Consider the following 22,358-nt stretch of genomic DNA (forward strand, 5'->3'; position numbering starts at 1 on the left):
CTGTTTCTCTCCCTCTCTATCTCCCCTCCCTTTTCAATTTCTCTCTGTCCCATCTAATTAAATAGAAAGAAAAATAAATAAAAAAGGAAAAAGTGGCCACCAGGAACAGTGGTGCAGGCACCAAATCTCAGGGATAACCCTGGTGTCAAATAAAAAAATAAATAAATAAAAAGCAAGCAACAGTCAAATAGAAGTAAAAGCAGAAGGGATGACAGCTGCAGGTATTGTGGTGTGGAACGGAAGTAGGGGTAGCCATAGCAACAGCAGCAGTAGCCTTTGCCATTGTAGGTGGCAAAGAACACAGGTATGAGAAGCAGCGGTGCTACAGCCCCGGTGATGCTGGCAGGGCGGCCAGGAGCAGCTGCAGTGACGGCGGCAGGCGAGCAGGCACAGTGGCAGCCCCGGCACGGCAGCAGGAGGCAGTGGCATAGTCCTCGTCACAGCTATGACAGCAGTGGAGATGGCAGCAGTGACAGAAGGCCAGTGGAGGGAGCCATTGTAGTAGCAGCAATGGTGACAGAAGCAATGGTGGAAAGAGAGCATGGAGGTGGCACTGGCAGCAGTGACTGTGCTGGCAGACCCACAGCGGCTGCGTGCTCTCACCTGGACACCTGCTTCTTGGCAGTCTTCCCTGCAGAGAGGGTCCTGTCACCCATCCCACCGTAGCAGAGGGCCAACTCTGCCACTTCCATGGTCCCCGGCTTGAACAGGACTCTCATGCCACAGGTCACCTTGGCTATGTCATCCTCCCTGCGTGAGGCCTGCTTGAAGGCTGAGAAGAACTCGCCCTGGAAAAGGCAACAGGCAGCTGTCCTCTTAAGAAGGGGTGGGATGAGCCCAGAGGCCCAGATGGTAGGGACACCCATAAACCAGAGATGTGGGGCAAGGGACCCCCATCAGAGCCCAGGGATTAGGGCAGGGGCACCCACAAAAGCCTAGGGATGAGGGCAGGGGGCTCTCACCAGAGGTCAGGGATGAGGGCAGGGAACCAGACTAGTAAAGCACGCAATATGTTGTGCATGAAACTCTGGGTTCAAGCCCCAGAAGCACCTGGGAGAATCACTGACAGTGCTAGGAGTTCTCTGTGGATGGTGGTGCCATGCTTTAGTGTATTTCCCTCCCACAGAAAAAATACAAACTAAGGATTGGGCCAACAAGGTTTCTCAGTGGTGTCACTCGTGCCTTAGGTGCTAGTTCATATACCATCACCACACTCAAAAAGAAAAATGCTGACCCTGGGGCATCAGACCCAGAAAGGGGACTCAAGTTTGGGCAGCAGGGCCAGCTCCTGCTTCACAGGTGCCAGTTCATGTGGAACTTGCTCGGGGCCCCCTGAGAAGTCAGGATCAGGGGTCCTGGGTCTCTGGGAGAAAGTCTCCCTGGCTCAGGATGTCAAGGTCCCCTTCTTCAAGCAGACAAGGTCTTGCTGCCCATGTCCCCACATGACAAAACAGAAACCCCAGACCAGGCAATGTCCCGTTTCGTTGGGCACACACATTACCATGCACATATTCAAGTCCCTGCTCCCACGTGCAGCGGGGAAGCTTCATAAGGGGTGAAGCAAGTCTGCAGGTGTCTCTCTGTCTCTCCCTATCTTCCCCTTCCCTTTCAATTTCTCTTTGTCTCTATCCAATAAATAAACACAACACTAAAAATAATCTGAGGAGGGCAAATCCCTGACCCCCCCCCAGGAATGGGTGACCCCCATTCTCTGGGTGACCCCCCACATTCCCTGGAGCAGGTCTCCCCTCACTGATACCCTCCTGAAAGACCCACCAAGGATGTGACTTCAGAGCAGAGAGACTGTGGGCCCCAAGGAACAAGAGCAAGCCCCCCGGGACTCCCCAGAAGATCAGCTCAGGGAGCAGAGCTGGGGGAGAACAGAACCAACAGAGGCCAGGAAGGAGTGCCACTCAAGCCCACACTCACCCGGAGGGCCTGTATCCCTGTGTCCGCTCACAGACAGCTGTCTGTGTCCCTGATGCTGTGTTGTCACTGGCCCCCAGACCTCACCCCAACACCAGTCGTCCATCCTCAAAGTCACCTTCACAGATGTCTGAGCTCTGTTTGTCTGGCTCCAAGCTCTCCACCCAGTGTCCCTACCCTAATGCTCCCCATTGTCCAGAAAGGGACAAGGTGACATTAAGGCCGAGCTCAGAGAACATCAGCAGAGAACTGGAGGTGGCAGAGATACCCAGGCCCTGATCCTTGGCAGGGTGGGAGCGCGAGGACTCACACTCACCTCCCTGCTGTAGGGGATCTCAATGGAGAGCAGGACCTCCTCAGGGCTCAGCAGGGTCTTCCTGTAGCTGGGGAAGAAGGTGGCATCCATCTGCAGTGTCCTCCTGGTGCCTGGGTGGAGGCAGGTGGAGAAGAGAGACCACAGTGAGGTAACACCTGCTGCCACCCCCTGGAGGACCCTCCATCCTGGGCCAGGCACTGGTGCACTTGTTTGAGCACTTATATTACATTGCACAAAGAACCAGGTTCAAGCCCCCAGTCCACACCTGCAGGAGGAAAACTTCCTGAGTGGTAAAGCAGGCCTGCAGGTGTTTCTCTGTCACTCTGTCTCCCCCTTCTTCTTAATTTCTGGCTATCTCTATCCAATAAATAAATACAGATAATCAATTTTTAATCTTAAAAAAAAAAGAAAATATATGGTGAAATGAAGACCACATTGAAGAGATGTTGGCTCCCAGAAGCCCTGGTGATCCAGCCTCCAGAGGTTGTGACAGGCCGGGTGGCCCCTGGGTGGCCTGTCCCCTCAAAGTCTGAAGAGAGAAGCAGCCCAGCTCTCCCAGTCCCCAGTCTTGGAGCATCTCACTTGGAACCCTTTCAGGGGTCCAAGCCAGGGACAGCTGGGCCTTGGAGCCTGCAGCTCTGTTTCTCTGGAAAATGAACTGTCCTGGGAGACTTCTGTTCCCCCAGACCCTCTGTGCCCGCAGGAGGCAGCTCACCTCTGGACACAATGGTCAGCTTAGTCCCACTGGCCATGAACACAGGGTTAAGGTCAGAGATGGGGCTGGCATTGATGATGTTCCCACCAATGGACTGCGAAGAGCAGAGAACATATGTCAGCACCTCCCAGGAACACCCACCCCCACCCACGCAGAATCCCCAGCACAAGGCAGGTGGCAGACACCTGCCCGAGGGAGACCCCACAGGGCCTCTGACCTGGGGGCACAAGATCCACAGAGGAAGGACTCAGGCACACGGGACACTGTCCCACATCTGAGCTCTTAGTGCTTGGGCCCAAGTCCCAGCCTGGAACAAGACCAGCTGGTGGCCTGCCAGCCCCTTCAAATATGCTTGGTCATTTGACCTCACCCAGACTTTTCAGGAAAGGGCGAGGTAGTTCATTGGAGAGATTAACCAAGGCTGGTTAAACAGAAACCCAAGATATACATCAAGGAAAAAGAGGAGGAAGTCTTCAGGATGAGCAATTTGTTTGAACTGGGTCTGAGCTTCCTGGGTACTTGGCCAAAAAAGAACCAGGATCTAAGTAACAGAGCTCATTGTTAGCAAACAAGGAAGACAGATGCATTCCTGGAGGACAATGCAGGGGATCTGGGGTGTGTCCCCTCCTCTGTCATCAGAGGTGTGATAGGATGGCAGCCTTTGTTTTGTTTGTCTGAGTCTTATAGACAATGAGGGATGGAGTGGAAGGGCAGGTCCCCCTGAGTCAGCTGGGGGGTGTGCCTTCCATTTGCAAGCTGGGAATTTGGCAGTAAGTGCCCCCCCCCCACCATCACTCAGAGCGTCTATGACTGCTTCTCCCCAAACTCCAGAAGGAGACTCCTCCTCACTGTTCTCCTGCCCCCATGCCAGAAGCTTTGGCCAAGACAGGTACATGTGTAGGGGGGGTTCCATGTCTCCCACTCCTGGGGTGCAGACTGAGTGAACGTTACAGCATGTGTATCCCCCTGGAAGCCAGCAAACCAGCTCAGAGTCTCAGGAGCAGGCCCAGGAGTCTCCATTTTAATGAGCACCCCCAGGCTGAGCCTAGCTCTGGAGGATAGCAGAGTCAAATACCTTCCCCCTTGTCCCTCTACCTCTGGAGGAAGGTTCCAGACTCAGCCAGCCCCCCTGCCAGGGACTCACCGCCACAGACTTGACCTGCTTCCCTGCGAACCAGCGTAGCTGCTCCAGGATGCCCTTGAACACCTCAGTCTTGTAGGCTGGGAGGTCAGCCACCGCCTTGACCAGGGTCCTCTCCATTAAGCTCAGGGAGCAGGCAGCCCCGAAGGAGATGCCTAGGGGAGGGCACAGGCTCAGGACTCCAGGCTACCCTCCCCAGTTCCTGCTTAGAATCCCACCACCACACCCAACCCTCAAAGGCTCAGCTTCTCAGAAGCACAGGAGGAGAGGGTGGGTGAGTGGGAACATTGCTCTGGGACTCATGTCCAGGCATGTAGGTGTTCAGGCCCAGAGAGGCTAAGTGACTTGCCCACAGCCAGCCAGATGCTCAGCCGGAAGCAGCTGGATCCTGTGACGGCAGAGAGCTCTTTCCTCTCACCCAGCGCCATCAAGCCAGCTCTCAGAGGGTCAGGTGCCAAGCCCCACCTCACCCCTGCACCCCATGGACCTGTCTAAAGCATGGCCAGCTTGGGGAATCTCCAGACTCGCCTGCTAGCACCCTCTGCCATGTACTCCTGGCTCGGATGCTGTGCTCCCAGGCCCACCATGCCAGCCCCTCTCTAGGCTTGGGGGCTGCCATCCCCCCTCACCCTCAGCCCCATGCACTACAGTGTTCAGCTCAGGGACCCAGGCTGGGCAGACAATCAAAGGAAATAGCTTGTTCTTGAACTTCATCTCGACACCTGGAGAAAGAAAGGGGGACTGCAGTTACAGGTCTGTGGGTGCTCCTGAGTGTGGCCCAAGATTGGGTCAAATTCACTAGCAGGTTCTGGGGGTGTGTTGAGGTTATGGGTGCAGTGGGCAGAGAGAGATTTGGCAGAGTCCACACAGCTCTGTCTCCTTCTCCAAATAAAGCTAAACAGAACTCCAGTGAGGTGAACTCAAATGTTTTGTTGTTGTTGTTGTCACCGTCATCATCATTATTATCATTATTGTTATTTATTGTTATAGACACCTTTTAGGTCTGACTTATGAAAGTGCTGGGGATTGAACCTGGAAATTTAGAGGCTCAGGCATGAAAGCCTCTTGCATAAACATTATGCTGCCTCTCTCACATGAACTTGAATTTGTGTGTGAGAGCCGTATTAGAAAGGTCAGGGAAGCAATTACAGAAGCCAGACCTTCTACCTTCTGCAACCCACAATGACCCTGGGTCCATGCTCCCAGAGGGATGGAGAGTGGGAAAGCTATCGGGGGAGGGGGTGGGATATGGAGATTGGGTGGTGGGAATTGTGTGGAGTTGTACCCCTCCTACCCTATGGTTTTGTTAATTAATCCTTTCTTAAATAAAAAAATAATAATAAAAAAAAATAAAAAAGAAAGGTCAGAGAGATATTTCACTGTGAGAGCACAGGGATTACATTCCTGAGGCCCTAGAGTCCAAGTTCAATTACTAGCGCCACCATATGCCAGAGCTAAGCCATGCTTTGGTCTCTCTCCTTTAAGGAAAGGACCTTTCCTTTCCTTTCCTTTCCTTTCCTTTCCTTTCCTTTCCTTTCCTTTCCTTTCCTTTCCTTTCCTTTCCTTTCCTTTCCTTTCCTTTCCTTTCTTTCCCTTCCTTTCCTTTCCTTTCCTTTCCTTTCTTTCCCTTCCTTTCCTTTCCTTTCCTTTCCTTTCCTTTCTTTCCCTTCCTTTCCTTTCCTTTCCTTTCCTTTCCTTTCCTTTCCTTTCTTTCCCTTCCTTTCCTTTCCTTTCCTTTCCTTTCCTTTCCTTTCTTTCCCTTCCTTTCCTTTCCTTTCCTTTCCTTTCTTTCCCTTCCTTTCCTTTCCTTTCCTTTCTTTCCTTTCCTTTCCTTTCCTTTCTTTCCCTTTCCTTTCCTTTTTCCTTTTCTTTCCATTCCTTTCCTTTCCTTCCTTTCCCTTCCCTTCCCTTCCCTTCCCTTCCCTTCCCTTCCCTTCCCTTCCCTTCCCTTTCCCTTCCCTTCCCTTCCCTTCCCTTTCCCTTCCCTTCCCTTCCCTTCCCTTTTTTCTCATTCTTTCTTTCTTCTCTTTTCTTCCTCCCTCCTCTATCTCCCCCTCCTCACTATTTGACACCAAGGAATAAACTGAGGGCCTCGTGTGTGTGCGTGTGATACCATGGAGTAGCCCTCGAGGCCCCATCCATCATTTTCTTATTTAGATGGGGGGAGAGAGAGAGAGAGAGAGAGAGAGAGAGAGAGCGCTCCAACCATAGAGCTGTCCCTGTGCTGTCCGTGGTGCCTTGACATGGTGTCAGGGCTCAAGTCCAGGGCTTCTGGAGCCGCAAGGCACGCACTATCCCAGAGTGAGCTGCCTCCCACCCTGTCTCCTCCCTTCCCTGATATCTGGAAGCTGCCCATCTCTGACCTCCCAGCCTGCTCACAGTACTCGAGTCCCAGGGTGTGGCATCGGTGGGCAGAGGCCCATAGTCATGCCTAGGCCTCTCCTTTGCCTGGCACATCACCTCCGGGAAAGAAAGGCTGACATATGTTGACAGTCACTCTCCATAGTCAGGCTGGACATGCTGCCTGTACTGGCTTCTCCTGCCTCCGACCTAGGGACATTCCAGGTGACCTTCATGTCCCAGCCCTTCCTAAAGCCCCCGGCCCACAGCTGCACCCCAAAACTACCCTCAGACAGCTAGGAGCTCAGCCAGGAGGGCAGGGCACAGAGAGGACTTTTCTATGTTCACAAAGCCAACAAGAAGGTGAACCAGATAGGTCACTGTGAGCTCCCCAGAGGGTCCTGCCCCACCACAAGCAGCAGCCATGGGGTACCCCTTACCAATCTCTGTGTTCCCCACCACCAGCTTGGCCTCAGGGTGCTCTGCTTTGAGGTCCAGCAGCTCCGTCAGGGTTGCCACCTGCACCCATGTCACCCGCTCCCCTTGAAACCGGAGCTGCGTCTGAGGGGTGTCCTTCAGCCTCTGGAAAAGGGGTTTTCTCAGGTCTCGGGCCCCCCAGCCCCCACTGCCACAACCCTCCTGGGACCCACTCATTCCTGCAGGGAGGCAACTCTGTGCTGAGGGGTTCATTGGTCCCCCACTTCTCACAGCTGAAGAAAAGCCTGAGGATCAAGGTGACAGGCCTGCCCAAGGTCACCTCCCACCATCGACCAGAAGCCCAGCTTCCTGCCTGCCCCCTCACCCATCTCCAAGGCCAAGAGGCTGTCTGAGTCGAAGCTGACAGCTGGCACTAGCATGACGGGATGAGGTGGGCTGGGAGGCAGCCTCCTGAAAACAGAACCATCTTTTTCTTTTTTTCCCAAGGCATTGCCACCTACCAGCAGCTCGGGGGGGAAGATGGGCTCCTGGGTAGAGTCCAGGGGCTTGAAGTCCTTGGGGTTGAACAAAGATGGCGAAGCGTTGACCTGCTGGAAGGGGGCACAGGGGTTGGAACAGTGCTCCCCCCTTTCCAAAGCCTTGTCCCCACGAGCTCCATAGTGGCCCCCAGCAGCCTGGAGGAGGGTGGGCAGCTCTGGGGAGCAGAAGTAGGAGGGGGCTGTGGGGGAGCCTGACCACCCCAGCCTAGGCTAACACCAACATCACTCACCCAGAGTCTGGGGGTGGCTGCTCCCTCTGCCCCACTCCATGAGGCCCCTTGTCGTCTGTTCCACCGAGACACCCCCTCCCAGGCTCCCAGGCAGCAATGGGATGGAGAGGACTCACCACCTGGTCTTTGCTCTGGTTCATGCAGCAGTTGGGGTTGTCGCCCTTCCCTCCACAGCACCCACCATCCTAGAGAGATGACCAACATTGGCACAGAGACATCTGCACAGCTGGTGACCCAGGACACTGTCCCCATGAGGCTAATCAAGGGGACCAGAGACCCCCACAGCCCACCAGCTCACATGCTAACCCTTTCCTCTCTGTTTAAATGAATGAGCTCATAGATCAGGTTGCATGGCCTGTGGGAATCACCAGCAGAGTGTCCTTCAGACTAGGCCCCATTCCCTCACTTGGGTGCTACTTCTCCTGATTCCCCCCCACTGGAAGTTTCTAGGGGTTTTGGCCAAGGATGCCCAGGCCCAGTTCTGGGTCCAGAGAAGCCTCCAGTAAGACCTGGCATCCTTGCTAGTATGTCTCTGGTAGTTCATCACTTCCTGGGGCCTCTTCTAGAAAATCCAAGACCAGCCTGGTAGCCTGAAGCAAAAGGACTACCTCAGTTCTGAGGTTCCAGTGGCCGAGGACTGAGCCCCAGCTACTGCCTCCCTGAATCCAGACATTGAGAGTCAGGTAAGGAGGCACCATTTGCCCGTTTGATTTACCCCAACAAGACAGGGGTCTAGCTCAGAGCCACAGGAGACCCTTTAGATTCTGGAGTCGTGCTGTGGAGCAGTGGTGGGTAAGTTTGCAGGGTAGCTGACCCCTGGAGCAGGATGCCCCTCTGTGCATGGAGAGCTCTCAGCAGACTCAACAAACTGGAAAACCCTCTCTGGCTTCAACAGAGGGGTGCACACCTGCACGTCTGCACCCCTATACTCACAACCAGGCATCTGGACCTTAGAGCCACTCTGTCTGTCCTGAACACCCCCTCACCACTGTTCCTGACCCCCATCTCTAGCCAGATAGGGAGAAAGGGGGTGCCTACAGAGCCTCTCCCTGAGCTCCTCTTTTGGGGAGAAGCAGACCCTCCAGCAGTGAGGAAGCAGCCTCACCCACCCAGTTCATGGGGTCCAGAAAGTGCCAGCGCCAGCACTTCCCCAGGTCTTCTTTCCTGGTGACTCATGGAGCCAGGGCATCAGCTACTGGGGTGCATGCAGGCGTGCGACTTGCCATGTCTGCCAAGGCTGATGCAGCTGGGGTCTATCCTGAGAGATACCCACCTTTCTCCCACAGCTGAGCCTGCTGGCCTGGGCCTGTCCTTGAGACCCTGCAACACCCCCTCCCCACTGCCTGCATCCTGTGGGCGTTGCCATGCTTGCTGGGAGCCAAGCTCCCCTGGTTCCAGAGGACCAGGCATCTAGAGTTCAGAGGCTGGGTGAGGCTAGGGGCTCCCCTGCACCCCCAATGCCAGGCAGCTGTGCCAGGGGGTCTGCCACCACTGCCGCATGCAGTCAGCGGTCAGTTTGGTGATGATCAAACTGGGATCCTGGGCAGCAGCAGCCCTGCTGACCACACTCCTCATGCCCCTCAGGCGAGAAACAGAAGAGGCCCTGTTGAGATCAACTCAGCCCTCTGGGAGGTGAGCGCTGGTTATGAAGAGGCTTTGAATGAGAAACACGCCCACGCCAGCCTAATCAGGACACACTGGGCATTGTTCTGAGGGGTTATGGGTAGGCCTTGCCAGGAGGCTGGGAGGGAGGTGTGTCCCTGCTCTCATTGTCCAGGAATCTGCCCATCCTGCCCTGTGATGGGGGTGGGGCAGATTTGAACCAGGCCTGAAGGCTCCAAGCCTGAGACTGAGCTCACTTTGACACTCGACCCAGCACCTACCCTGGCCATGGCCCACAGACACTCACAGACCCGCTATAGCCTCTGGGGTTATCTGGGCACAACAACACTGTGTTAGCAATGGTGTTACCCACCCCACCTCCTCACCCTCCCACCCATCCCCAGGGTCAGAGCAGAGCCCAGGGACCCTGTATCAGGTACAGTCCAGGGAGATCAGGCCAAGAAAAGCACCAGCTAGTCAGTGAGGCCCAAGCCAGGAACCAGGCATCAGTGCCATGTGCTTACTTCTGTACCTGTGTCGTAGACCCCCATCTGCCCACACCCCTACCCCTGCCCCCAGGGACATGCACACAGGGCTTCCCTGCTCTCTGGAAAGCTGATTAGCTGCCTCCTAGGCCAGGCAGATCAGCAGCTGCAGGAAGCAGGGGAGAAGGGTGGAGGCCTCAACCAGCACTCTGGGGGGACACCTAGACCAGCCCCCAGGTGTGCCTGCCCCTCACTCCCCCACCCCCTGTGTCTCTCCCAGGAGCCAGCTCAGCACCCTTCTCTGGCAGGGCGGCACCCGGACTGTAGGCGAGAAGTGCTCCCTGCAGAAGGCTGGCAGTCTTCTGCCCTGCACCCACAAGCCAGGTGGCCTCTGGGGCTGCTGCCAGCTGTCCTCTTATCTCTCTCCTCTGGGGCCCAAGTCCCAAGGGTGCCAGCCTGGGGTGCACACTCACCCGAGCAAAGGTCCGGAAGCCCTGCAGGATGGGCCTGTAGCCGGTACAGCGACACAGGTTCCCTGCAGGGAGGAAGGGAGGGGACAGCAGTGTCAAGGGCCACAGGCCCCCGGCCTGGGAAACCGCTCTAGGCTCAGCTGGACATCCTCCTGAGATGGTTCTCTCTGCCTGGAGCACCCCTCTTCCTTCCTGTAGTCCTGACTTCAGATCATCCACCACTTCTTCCAAGAAATTCTTCCAAATGCCCAGCTGGAATCAACAGGGTATCCTAAGTGTCCCCATGGTACCCAGTCACAGCTTCTGGACTGCAGAGCAAAGCTCACTCCCCTGCAGAGGACAGCAGGGACTGCTGCCTGCCCCACCCCTTGTCCCCTCTCTGGAGCCTGGCCCACAGCAGACTCCATAGACTGATGGAAAAAACAAGGATGGTGGTGGCTGAGGGATGGCCAGACACCCGCCCAGGCTCCCAAGTGACAGAGGCCCAGCCTCACGCTCGGTGCTGACCACAACGGCGTTCCTCCTGAGGAGGCTTTGCCCTGCAGGATCCTGTTCTGACAAAGGACAAAAGACATGATCCCAGTACCACTACCAGGGCTATATCATCTTAGCCCCAGATGCAGAAGGACCAATCCCTGTGAACAGGAATGCCAAGGCAGGAAGTCACTTCTGGAAGGTTCCTAAGAGAAGGATGTGTCCAGAGAACTCAGCCACCATGCTCAGGCGGGCTGGGCCTTTCTCTGAAGCAGGATGCCTCCAACTCCCAGCTGTTTGGGACTCCTTTTTGGCCTACCCTGTCACCCGCCTGCAGTCAGGGGCCCCACCTTGGAAGGCGTCCTCGATCTCTGCGATGGAGGGGTTGGGCTGGTTCCGCAGCAGCGTGTACATGCTCATGACGATGCCCGGTGTGCAGAAGCCACACTGGGAGCCATGGCTTTTGGCGATTCTCTCCTACAAGGGACAGGCAACATGGTGTGGACAGCACCCTGCCGTGGCTCTGCTACTGACTACTGCCCTGAGCCAAGGCCCAGTGCCCCCTCGCACTGACTGGGACCTGGGCCAGGTGACCCAGCCTCCCCTGAGTCCTAGCTTCCTCAGAAATCACAAGGATCATCCTCTGACTTAGCTGCTGACAGAGAATTCAGAGACCCTAACATTGCGTCTGCTTAGAGCAGGCACCGGCCAGAGCCCAACCTGCCTTCTTCCCTCACTGCACAAAGGAGGAAGCACCCTGAGATTTAAAAGATGGGTCCCAGGGCCCAGGGTGATAGCTCAGAGAGTTAGAGCACAGGGCTTGCTCATCTCAGAACTCAGAGTGCATCCTAGGCAGCTTCTCATGCCAAAGCTAAGCAGTGAGCCCCCCCCCCTCATAAAAATAAGCACAGACATAAATGTGAACCAGCAAGATAGCTCACTTGGTGGGGTGGCTGGTTGAGTGGCACTCCTGGCTGAGCACACACATTACCAAGAGGAAGGACCTGGGTTTATGCCCCCACTCTTCACCTGCAGGGGGGGAGGGGGTTTCATAAACAATAAAGCAAGTCTGCTGGCATCTCACTCTTTCTCTCTTCCTCTCTATTTTTGCCTCCCCTCTCAATTTCTCTGTCTTATCAAATAAAACAGAAAGGGAAGGAGGGAAAATGGCTGCCAAGAGCAGTAGATTCGTAGTGCTGGCACCAAACCCTGTGACGACCCGGGTGGCAATAAAAAAAAAAAAGCACACGAGGGAGGGAGCCTGCTTTGCCCTGTGCACAGCCCAGGTTCAAGCCTGGTCCCCACTGCACTGGGGAAGCCTCAGTGCTATGATGTCTTTATTGCCCTATCTGGAATGATAGATGATATTCTCTGTGTGTGTCTCTCTTCCCCACCCCCCATCTCTCAACATATACACATCTGGAAAAGTTTCACCCAGAGTGGTGAAACCCTAGAAATAACAACAAAATACATACGTGCATACAGACATACACACACCTCTAAAAAAAGAGCTGTGTCTGAGATTCTGCTTGGTGACACATGACATGAGAGCTGTCATGTCCCTCATCTGCTTGCCACCTGTAATCAGCCAGCACTTACTAAGAACCAGTTGGAGAAAAATAAAAATAAGAAAGAACCAGTTGGAGAAGGCTGGGTAGTGGTGCACCCAGTTAAACGTACATAGTACTATCCTCAAGGACCCACACAAGGACCCAGGTTCAAACCCCTGCTCCCCACCAGCAGTGGGGCACTTCACAAGCAGTGAAGCAGGTGTACAGGTGTCTCTCTTTCTCACTCTCTATCTTCCCCTCTCCTCGCAATTTCTCTCTGTCCTGTCTAATAAAATAGGAAAAAAAATGGCCACCGGGAATGGTAGATTCATAGCACTGGCGCCAAGTCCCAGCAGTAACTCTGGAGACAAATAAACAAAAAGAATGTATTGAATAACATTGAAAAAAAAAGAAAAGGAAAGGAAAGGAAAGAACCATGTTCTGAACATATTGTGCTCCAGACTAGAAAATCGCTGTGTTTTTAAGCGGAGGCTGCCCTGGAAGTCCAGTGAGGGTAAGCGATCGTGAAATCCGTCATGTAGAATTTATTTTGTTTTATCTTGTTTCGCTTTTTTTTTTTAACCTGAGTGCTGCTCAGCTCTGGTTTATGGCGGTTCAGGGGTTGGAACCTGAGAGTTTAGAGCTCCAGATATTAAAGTTGCTTGCACAACCACTGTTCTGCCTTCCCAGACCTGTGTAGAGTTCCTATGCAGTGCTTTGAAATGTTCATTTCCATTTTTCCACCTGTTTCACTTATTTTCCATGCATTTTCATTCAACCCTGTGAGGCCTTTATCACAAGGAGACTCTCTCTTTGTCCACATGTCATCATCACCGTCATCATGTTCATCATTGTCAGTCCATACCAAGGTTTCATGCAGGTATGATTTCATCACCCCCTAGGACAACTGTTTCATTCTTATCTGTCCAGATAGAACAGCAGAGACAGAGAAAGAGACTCCAGCACCTGAGCTTCCCCTAGCGCTGTGGCACTCCCACATGCAGCCCACACCCAGGCCACAAAAGGCACAGTGAAAGCAGGACTCTCTCTGGCCACACACTGTTTTCTTTTCATCTCTTGGGTCAGCTAAGTGGACACTCAGCCAGCTGTGTCCCTGGTGCCAACCACTAACTGGACAGACTTGTGCCAAGAACCCCCATGACTGTGTTGGCCTGCTTCACTGCCTGGGGACCAGAAGTACTGGCAAAAAAAAAGCAAGGGAGGGGGCAGGCGGTGACACACCCAGTTGAGCGCACATGTTACCAGGTGAATAGACCCAGATTTAAGTCTCTGTTCCCCACCTACAGGTCTGCAGCAGTTTTTTTCTCTCCCTCTTTATCTCCTTCTCACTTCTCAATTTCTCTCCATCAAATGAAAGAAAAAAAGGGGGGGAAGGGACCTGGGTGGTAGCGTGGTGGGTTAAGCACACATGGCGCAAAGTATAAGGACTGGCATAAGGACCCAGTTCAAGCCCCCAGCTCCCCACCTGCAGGAGGTACACTTCGCAAGCAGTGAAGCAGGTCTGCAGATGTCTATCTTTCTGTCTTCCTCTCTCCATTTCTCTCTGTCTTATCCCACAACAACAACAGCTGTAACAACAATAACAATAGCAACCACAACAAGAGCAACAAAATGGGAAAAACAACCTCCAGGAGCAGTGGACTTGTAGTGCTGGCACCGAGCCCCAGTGATAACCCTGGAGGCAAAAAAAAGGGGGGGAGAATGAATGACAGCTGGGAGTGGTGTAAGCACTGAGCCCCAGCAATAACCCTGGTGGCAATAAATAAATAAACAAATATCATTTAAAAGCAGGGGAATTCCAGGTGTGCAGAGGATCAACACAGCAAACTGACTTATGACTATTTGGAGTCATTACTCAGAGATTCTCCAGCTGAACTTAATAAAGTGGCTTAGCTGCGGGAAGGGTATGATCCAGAAGGGAACAGCAGGTACAAAGGCATGGTGTGTGAGAGGGCTGGGCCCTGGAGCAGGGAGGAGAGAGTAGAGGCAGGTGGTGTAGACAGGATCAGATCCTGAGGTCCTTCCTGAGAGGAGGGAGGAGATGGGCTTTTAATTCTGGGGAAGATGTGAGGCACAGACAAAAGTTCTTCAGAAGTTCTCTTTGGCCACTGGTGGGAGGGTAGGAGCAGGCACTGCGGGGCGGGGGCAGGCGAGAGGGGACAGTGGGAGAAGGTGAAGTTTCCTCAGGAGGACTGGGAGGCCAGTGACAGCCACAGTGGGAGGGGTAAGCCTCTTCTTGAGCAACTGCGTGAATTCTTAGCTACTGACACAGCTGGAGGAAGGAGCCAGGACAGACTACAGCCTGGGACAGACAGCTGGGGTTTTATAGTTGGGTAGTAAGGTTATGTGGGCAGCCTCCCAGGACAGGTCAGTGAGAGACACATATGAAACTGCTGGGCAGGAAGGACCCAGACCTCAACCCTGGGCACTAAGGGGAAGGGGGGTTGGGTAGGAGGAGCCCCACACACTGGGGACAAGGAGACAGGAGGAAAGTGCAGTGTCAGAAAGGCCAAGAGCAAAACAAAAACAGACAGAGGCCAGAAGGCAGATCCTCTAGAAGAATGTTCACCTTAGCACACACAGGGCCCTGGGTTTAAGCCCCTGAACCAAGCAGAAGCACCAGAGATAACAGCACTGTGATATCTCCTCCCCACCTTCCTTCCTGTTCTCTCTCTCTCTCTCTCTTTCTTTCTCTCTCTCTCTTTCTCTGTCTCTCTATCTATCTCTCACTCACACACATACATACATACATAAAATAAACCAAAAGGAAGAGAAAGCATCACACGCTCATAAAGTTTTGACATCATGTAGAAAAAAAAAAAAAGATAAAATGTCATCTTTATATATTTTTCTTTTTAAAATTTTTTAAAATATTTATTTATTTTCCCTTTTGTTGCCCTCGTTGTTTTATTGTTGTAGTTATTGATGTCGTTGTAGTTGGATAGGACAGAGAGAAATGGAGAGAGGAGGGGAAGACAGAGAGGGGGAGAGAAAGACAGACACCTGCAGACCTGCTTCACCGCTTATGAAGCAACTCCCCTGCAGGTGGGGAGCCGGGAGCTCGAACCAGGATCCTTACACCAGTCCTTGTGCTTTGCACCATGTGCGCTTAACCTGCTATGCTACCGCCCGACTCCCAATAAAATATCATCTTTTTGGATTGCAAAGTTGTATTCAATGGAGCATATATTCCAAAAATCCTTTAGTCAGTTATTTGTTGATGGGTATTTAGGCTACTTCCACTGTTTGACTATTGTGAATAACACAGCTATGAACAGAGGAGTGCAGGTGTCCCTTCAGATTAGTATTTTGGTGTCCTTAGGATCGATGCCTATAAGTGGCACTACTAAATCATAAGGTAATTCCATGTTTATTTGTTTAAGATGATAGTGTGTCCTTTAGGACAAAATGGATGGAACTAGAGGTGATTATGGTTAGTGAAATAAGTAAAGCAACGAAAAACAACTACCAGATGGTTTCACTCCTGTGTAATCTAGAGATCTGATACACATAAACTTGGGAGTGGGAGAAAGAACAGAAGCAAGCAACTTATTTCTAGAACTTTTGAGAATTCTGGTCGTCCTCTTTGGGAGGTGAGACAGTGGGGATACAGAATTTTGGTGATGGGTCTGGTGTGGAGCTATATACTCTGTAATCTTACAATCTTGTAACTATTAATCACAAATAAAAAGTGGGGGAGGGAGGTAAAATAAAATGGTAAGTAGATAAACAAGCAGACCAGAAGAGTGTTGCTCCCTGTCACTTACTTACAGCCCAAGTGATGGGTGTGGGAGTAAGACCCTACCACTGTGGTGTGGGGGATGGCCACAGGAGGGGGTCATCTGGCCATCCCTGAGGCCTGCACTTAGGAATCCACTGGTCCTTTCACCCCTTGTTTTAGAGACAGTGCAAGCCCTGATTAACCCATCCAATGCAGTTTAGACACGTTTAGTCATTTCCCCTTCCTGCCTAAGACTAAGTGAGGGTGAGGGTGATGCAAGCTGCCCCATCCTGCTCTGACCACAGGATCCAGAGAGGGAACTGGCCTGCGCCAGGGGCCATGGGGGCCACTCCAGGGACCATGCTAGGAGTGCTAGGAAGGATGGACCTGAACCCAGGTGTTGTCTGCAGTGGTCTGAGGATGGTTAAGACGGGGAGGCAAGGGGCTCCCTAAACACACAGATTAAGGAGTCCCCACTTCCTCCTCCAATCCCAGCCCAGATCCCAGGACCTCATGCCCCCACCCCCAGCTCTGCCATGTCACCTCCACCCCAGCTCAGGAGGAGGCAGGGAGGAGCTAGGCCTCCTTGGTCCCCTAGAGGATGCTCAACTTCCAGCTCTGCAGCCCCCAGCTGGACATTACCTGCACTGGGTGCAGCCTGGTCTTGGTGTTTCCAATGCCCTCCACCGTCGTCACAGCAACGTGGTGCAGGGAGCAGATAGGAGCCAGGCAGGCATTGATGGAGAAGTGGCTGGACACCAGATTAAGGTCTCTCCACTTCCCACTTAGGTCATCACAGGAAACAAGGGGGAGGCAAGGGAGGGTATCTCAGTGGATAGAGCACACACCCTGGGTTTGAACCCTGGTACCATATGGGAGCACCGGGGACAGCACTGGGGGAGCTCCACGGATAGTGGGGTGCTGCCAGGATGTCTGTCTCTCCTTTCCTAGCTCTCTAAAACAAAGAATGAAAAAATGTCCTGTGGGGGATAGGCAGGCAATGGTATAACTGATTGATGTGCAAGGACCTGGGTTCAAATCCACCATCCCCACCTATAAAGGAAAAGCTCCAAGAGCAGTGAAGCAGGTCTGCAGGTGTCTCTCTGTCACTCCCCCATTCGATCTCCCCCTTGTGTCTCAAGTTCTCTGTGCCTTATCTAATAAGTAAGTAAATAAAATTTATAAAAATTAAATAAAACATTAAAGGAAAAAAGTCTTCCATAGGTCAGGAAGGAAGGGAGGGAGGGAGGAGGAAAATGCAAGGGAGGGAGCTCTTTGAACACCCTGAAAGGTTGGGCAGGACCCCAGGGGAAGATTTCACCGGCTGAGTCGGAATCGAACCAGCTGTGCGTGCTCATGCCCACGGGGGAGCTGAGCCCCGGGGATGCTGAGCAGGAAGGATACACCACATCCTTGCGGAGCCGATCATACTTGGAGATCATCACCGTGCAGGCCCCACAGCCGCCCTCCCCGCAGCCCAGTTTGGTGCCGCTCAGTCCCACTGCAGGAAGGTTAAGGAACAGAAGTGCAGAGAACAGACAGCCTCTGGGGCTCAAACCCCCAGCCTGCAGGCAGCAGAGTCGCCCCATACCCCAGAACCCTCACCACACAAGCTGCCGGGCAATCTGGGGTGGGGAGCAGCAGGTCTGGGGTTCCTGGCTCTGAACCAGCACGCAGGCATCACCCCAGGACCTGGCACTCCTCCTGAAACCTGTCTGGTGGGACCTGGGTCTCAGCAGGAGATGAAGCAGGCCCCCCAAAGGCTGAGCAGGAGGTAGCCTTCATCTCAACCTACTCTGGGTACTGCCTGTCCCCCTGAACCTCATCTTAATGGAGAATAATCTAGGGAGTAGGGTAGATAGCATAATGGTTATACAGAGAGATTCTCATGCCTGAGTCTCCGAAGTCCCAGGTTCAATCGCCTTTACCACCATAAGCCAGAGCTGCAGTGCTCCAGGTAAAAAAAGAAGAAGAAGAAGAAGAAAAAGAAAGAGAGAGAGAGAGAGAGAGAGAGAGAAAAGAAAAGAAAAGAAAAGAAAAGAAAAGAAAAGAAAAGAAAAGAAAAGAAAAGAAGAAAGAGGAGGAGGAAGATAAAAGAGGGAAAAAAAATCCAGGAACCAGAATGAGAGTGAACCAGGGGCCTCTGGACCCCACAGCCCAGAGAAGACACCATAGGAATCACAGTAGAGAGAAATTCACAAGGCCAGCAGGGGTGTGTGGGGGTGGGGTATAGCCATTAGGAGGCCACTTTCACAGCTGCCAAATGTTCAGCCATTCAGTCACCTACCCAAGAGACAGACACTGTCATCAATGTCACTTGGCGGCAATGAAAAAAATTAAAATAAAAATAAAAAGTAAACTGAGATCCACAGGTGACATGAGCCCCACCAGCTGACACTGTCACCTAGGACACCTGGAGTGTTATGGTGGAGCCATGTCTTCTTCTACCCCGGGGATATTTCTAAAATCAGGACAGAAGCCACAGCTGGGCCCTCTCTCTCCCAGGATGTCCCTACAGGAACTCTGCACAGGACGTCACAAGCCACAGGACTCCAGGTCTCCGTGACAACTTTCACTTTTAGATTGAGATCCAAATTTAAACCAGGCAGCTGCAGTGATAAGCAATGTCCAGGAGGTTGGGGGCCTTCCAAGCTTCACAAGGAAACTGGAATTAGTGTCATAATCTGATAAGCCTCTGTCCCCAGACCTCGAAGGTAGTTAAGCCGGGGTGACTGGGAGGGTCTGTGAGGTGAGCCACACAGATCCCTCAGACCCCAGGAGAGAGCAGGTGCTCATGGAAAGTCAGCCCTGTTCTGTCACACGTGCTGGTGCTTTGTGAGACAGTCCCAGGACCCTCTCTAGTCTGAAGGATCCATGGTGCAGGCTGAGTGAAGACATTACCCAGAGACCCCCTGGTCAGATTGAGAGATTTTTGCAAACTCAAGGGACCAGCTATTTCTGCCAGCATATGTAACAGCTGGCTTTATATTGGCCCCAGTCTCAAACATCTCTTTGTTGTAATTTGCAGGGGTGTCTTCTTTGGGCTAGAGGTTCCAGGACCCACACTCTTCTCTCACTTAGAACTCTGAGTGAGACAAGCATCCCAATTTCCCCCAGCACCCTCCTATGGACTCCCCATCCCAGGGTACCTCCCCTCCACAAAAAATGCCCCAGACTTTCTGCCCTCACACAGCTGAAATAGCTCCCCAAGCTCAGAGTTTGGAAACTCTGAGGAAGAAGTGAACATCTCCTGTTAAGGCCTGGCTGATCCTGCCAGGAGTCACAGAGGGCCCCCAGCCACCACACCCAGGGCTTCAGCTGAGATAAATCTCTTCTAGCATCATGAACCTTCTCCTTCCCGGCAGCTGGCAAGTTCAGACCCCAAGAAAGCAAGTGGCTTTGCAGGGTCACACAGCTGGCCAGGGACCCTGGCTGGAGCTCGCTCCCAGGGGCAGGGTTGGAGAGAATCTCCCCTCCACGCAGGACAGGCCCACTGTCCCTGCTCCCATTCCCTCCCCCAGATCAGGATACTCATTCTTCGCAGGTAGGCCAGGAGGGTTGTCTCTGGGTCGGCATTTTTCTCCACCACCTAGAAAACAAAAGCAGAAGCCAACCGTGTAGCATCCTGGGGACCAGTACGGAAGGACACTTCCCTGCTCTGCCATCTTGCTCCAGTGCAGCCTCTGGGTCTGAACAGAAAAGAGCAGGAGGAACCAGGAGAGGCAGCCAGACTTCCAAACATGAGGCCCCGGGTTTGAGTCCCTGCACCATCTGGGAGCACCTTGGGTGGTGGAGTGATGCTGCAGTGTCTCTCCTGTTCTCTTCTCCATCTCTCTCAGAAGGAATAAAGAATGGGGGCCAGGCAGTGGCACACCTGGTTAAGCGTACACATTACAGTACGCAAGGACCTGTGTTCAAGCCCCTGGTCCCCACCTGCAGGGGGAAAGCTTCACGAGTGGTGAAGCAGGGCTGTATGTGTCTCTCTGTTTCTCTCTCTCTCTGCTTTTAATTTCTCTCTGTCACTATACAGTAAATCAACTAAAAAAAAAATCTCTCATTCTGTAGAGTCTCTGGGTGGTGGTTTCTTTAAAAAAATAAAAAGAAATAAATAATGAAAGGGTCAGCTTGGCAATGGCACTCAGCAGTGGTATCTGCATGCATGAGGCCCTGGGTCACTGCTGTTGCCCCCTCGTCCAGGTATTAATACTATATATACATGAGCATGGCTTGTTCCTGTCACAGGGAACAGGAAGACTGAGGAGCTTCTCCATTGGAGAGAAACGTGACCACTCACAGCATCTGATCCCCCAGCCTTGGACTCCAGCTGAGAACAGCAGGGAGCAGGACTTCTGGACAGATGCAGAAACTTTGCCTGAGGCATGTGGGTCACTGTGATTATCACAGCCAGGTTTCCTGATTGCTGTAAATATACTGTGATTCTTTTTCTTTGTTTTGTTTTGCTTGCCTTGGCTTGGCTTGGCTTAGCTTGGCTTGCCTTGGCTTTGTTTTGTTTTGTTTTGTTTTGTTTTGTTTTGTTTTGTTTTCCCAGAGCACTGCTAAACTCTGGTTTATGGTGGTGCTGGGGATTGCACCTTGGAGCCTAAGGCACAAGAGTTTCTTTATTTAATCCTTATAATACCTCTCCCACAATACATTGTGAATCTGAATTTTTTATTTACATAATGCCACCACACCCAGTGGACACTCTTCTCCATTTAATGTCAAACAAAGAGACAGAAAGAGGAGAGTCAGCACAGCATAAGTCATGCATGGTGCTTCCATGTGGTGGCAGGGAGCTTGAACCAGGACCTCACCCATGGGTAAGTGTGTGCTCTGTCTACTGAGCCCTCTCCTGGGCCTGTAAGAATAGTCTTCTTAGATTAAGGGACAAAAGGGGACAGTTGTCCCTCAGTTGTTCAGAAAGAATGCCCTATACTTTCTATTTCTACCATTTGCACAATAAGTAGCTTTGTGAAATATGTGTGTATTCTGACACACACCTGCACACCTACAGCTCTGTCTCAGTCCACACCCGTGTCGGAATCTGTCTGCATTCATAGATAGAGAGGACAATAAAGCAAATATAACAAAGTATTCAGAGGCAGAGAGCTGGGTAAAGTCTAGTTCATATTTCTCTGTACTCTTCTTTGAACCTGATGCATTCAAATCATTCTAGAATACAAAGTGTAAAATGCATGTCTCCAGGCAAGGTGTTAGAGCTATGACCATCCATGTGTCTGCTCCATTCACATTAATGAGACACATGTCATCTCAGAAGGACTGATGTCTGTGAAATGCACCTGCTGTCTACTGTGTTGCCTGCTAGTCACAGTACACACATGCACACGCACACACACACACATGCATGCACACACACACACACCAAACGTTCACAGGCTCCCGGAACTTGGGACCAGAGGTAGCATTTCTGCAGAGCTTACACTTCCCAAAGATCAGGCCTGGGAGGAGTGTATGGCTGTGGAAGGTGGGGGGGTGAGGGGATGATTAGGGAGGTGTGTGAGTGGCTGAGTTGGTAAGTGGGTGGATGAGTGAGTGAATTGTCTAGTGGGTTAGTAGAGGTGTGGGTAAGAGGTTGGTAGGGTGGGTAGATAGGTGGGTATGTGGGTGGGGGTAGGTGTGTATGTGGTAAGTGGGCAGAGGGGTAAGTGGAGAACAGAATGGGTAAGTAACTAGCTGAGTGGGTAGGTTAGTGAGTAAGTGCATGAGTGAGTGGGAAAGTGAACGGATGGCTGAGTGGATGAGTAGGTGAGGGAGTAGGCTGATGAGTGAGTGAGTGAGTGAGTGAGTGAGTGAGTGAGTGAGTGAGTGAGTGAGTAGGTGAGTGAGTGAGTGAGTGAGTAGGTGAGTGAGTGAGTGAGTGATCAAATGGGTGGCTGGGTGGCCAGATGGGTGCCTGGGTTGGTGGGTGAATGGCTGGGTGGGTAGGTTACTGGGTGCTGTTTACTCTGAGGCTGCCCCTGTGGGGATCATGTCTGGTCACCCTTCATTGTTCACACGTACCCCATACTCCCAGTCTTGTTCTTGTGCCACCAGCTGCCCTGAGCACAGTGACTGTGTGAACAGCCAAGAGGCCTGTTCTCCATAAGGACTGTGATAGCCGAATCCCGGCCACTCCTGCCTGGCAATGACTGTGGAGCAGGAGATGTGAAGTCAGGGGCTGCTGGGGGGTCATGACCCTGAGATGTCTGATGGGCACCCCTGGTCTCCTGGCTGAAGAAAGCAGTGCTGGAGGCCTGGGGCTGCAGGGGAGGGTGGGAGAGGCTCCCACGCAGTGTGAGTCACCGATTCCCAACCAGGCTGTTCCTCTGTGGTAATAACCTTCTTTGCATAACATACTGTAAGGAAAGGTCTAGAACACTTTGAGAAGAG

The 22,358-nt window shown here is 52.6% G+C and overlaps 1 protein-coding gene across 2 annotated transcripts in view; it reads right to left on the minus strand.

Annotated features, from left to right (window-relative positions):
* Nucleotides 1-22,358, minus strand: part of XDH (xanthine dehydrogenase) — a 62,387-nt gene that overhangs the window by 38,211 nt on the left and 1,818 nt on the right. The window contains exons 2-14 of one of the 2 annotated variants that reach the window (XM_060186824.1): nt 19,500-19,557; nt 17,373-17,469; nt 16,611-16,719; nt 11,027-11,153; nt 10,206-10,267; nt 7,762-7,830; nt 7,377-7,463; nt 6,879-7,020; nt 4,728-4,820; nt 4,102-4,253; nt 2,958-3,051; nt 2,243-2,352; nt 604-788 (exon numbers count right to left, since the gene is read on the minus strand). In XM_060186824.1, the coding sequence (XP_060042807.1) occupies nt 604-788; nt 2,243-2,352; nt 2,958-3,051; nt 4,102-4,253; nt 4,728-4,820; nt 6,879-7,020; nt 7,377-7,463; nt 7,762-7,830; nt 10,206-10,267; nt 11,027-11,153; nt 16,611-16,719; nt 17,373-17,469; nt 19,500-19,557 (1,385 nt within the window). Of the gene's footprint in view, nt 1-603; nt 789-2,242; nt 2,353-2,957; nt 3,052-4,101; nt 4,254-4,727; nt 4,821-6,878; nt 7,021-7,376; nt 7,467-7,761; nt 7,831-10,205; nt 10,268-11,026; nt 11,154-16,610; nt 16,720-17,372; nt 17,470-19,499; nt 19,558-22,358 lie in introns of both variants that reach the window. The other variant, XM_060186823.1, reaches the window with a different exon arrangement.

The sequence above is a fragment of the Erinaceus europaeus genome, chromosome 3 (assembly GCF_950295315.1).
Source record: "Erinaceus europaeus chromosome 3, mEriEur2.1, whole genome shotgun sequence".
Lineage (NCBI taxonomy): Eukaryota > Metazoa > Chordata > Mammalia > Eulipotyphla > Erinaceidae > Erinaceus > Erinaceus europaeus.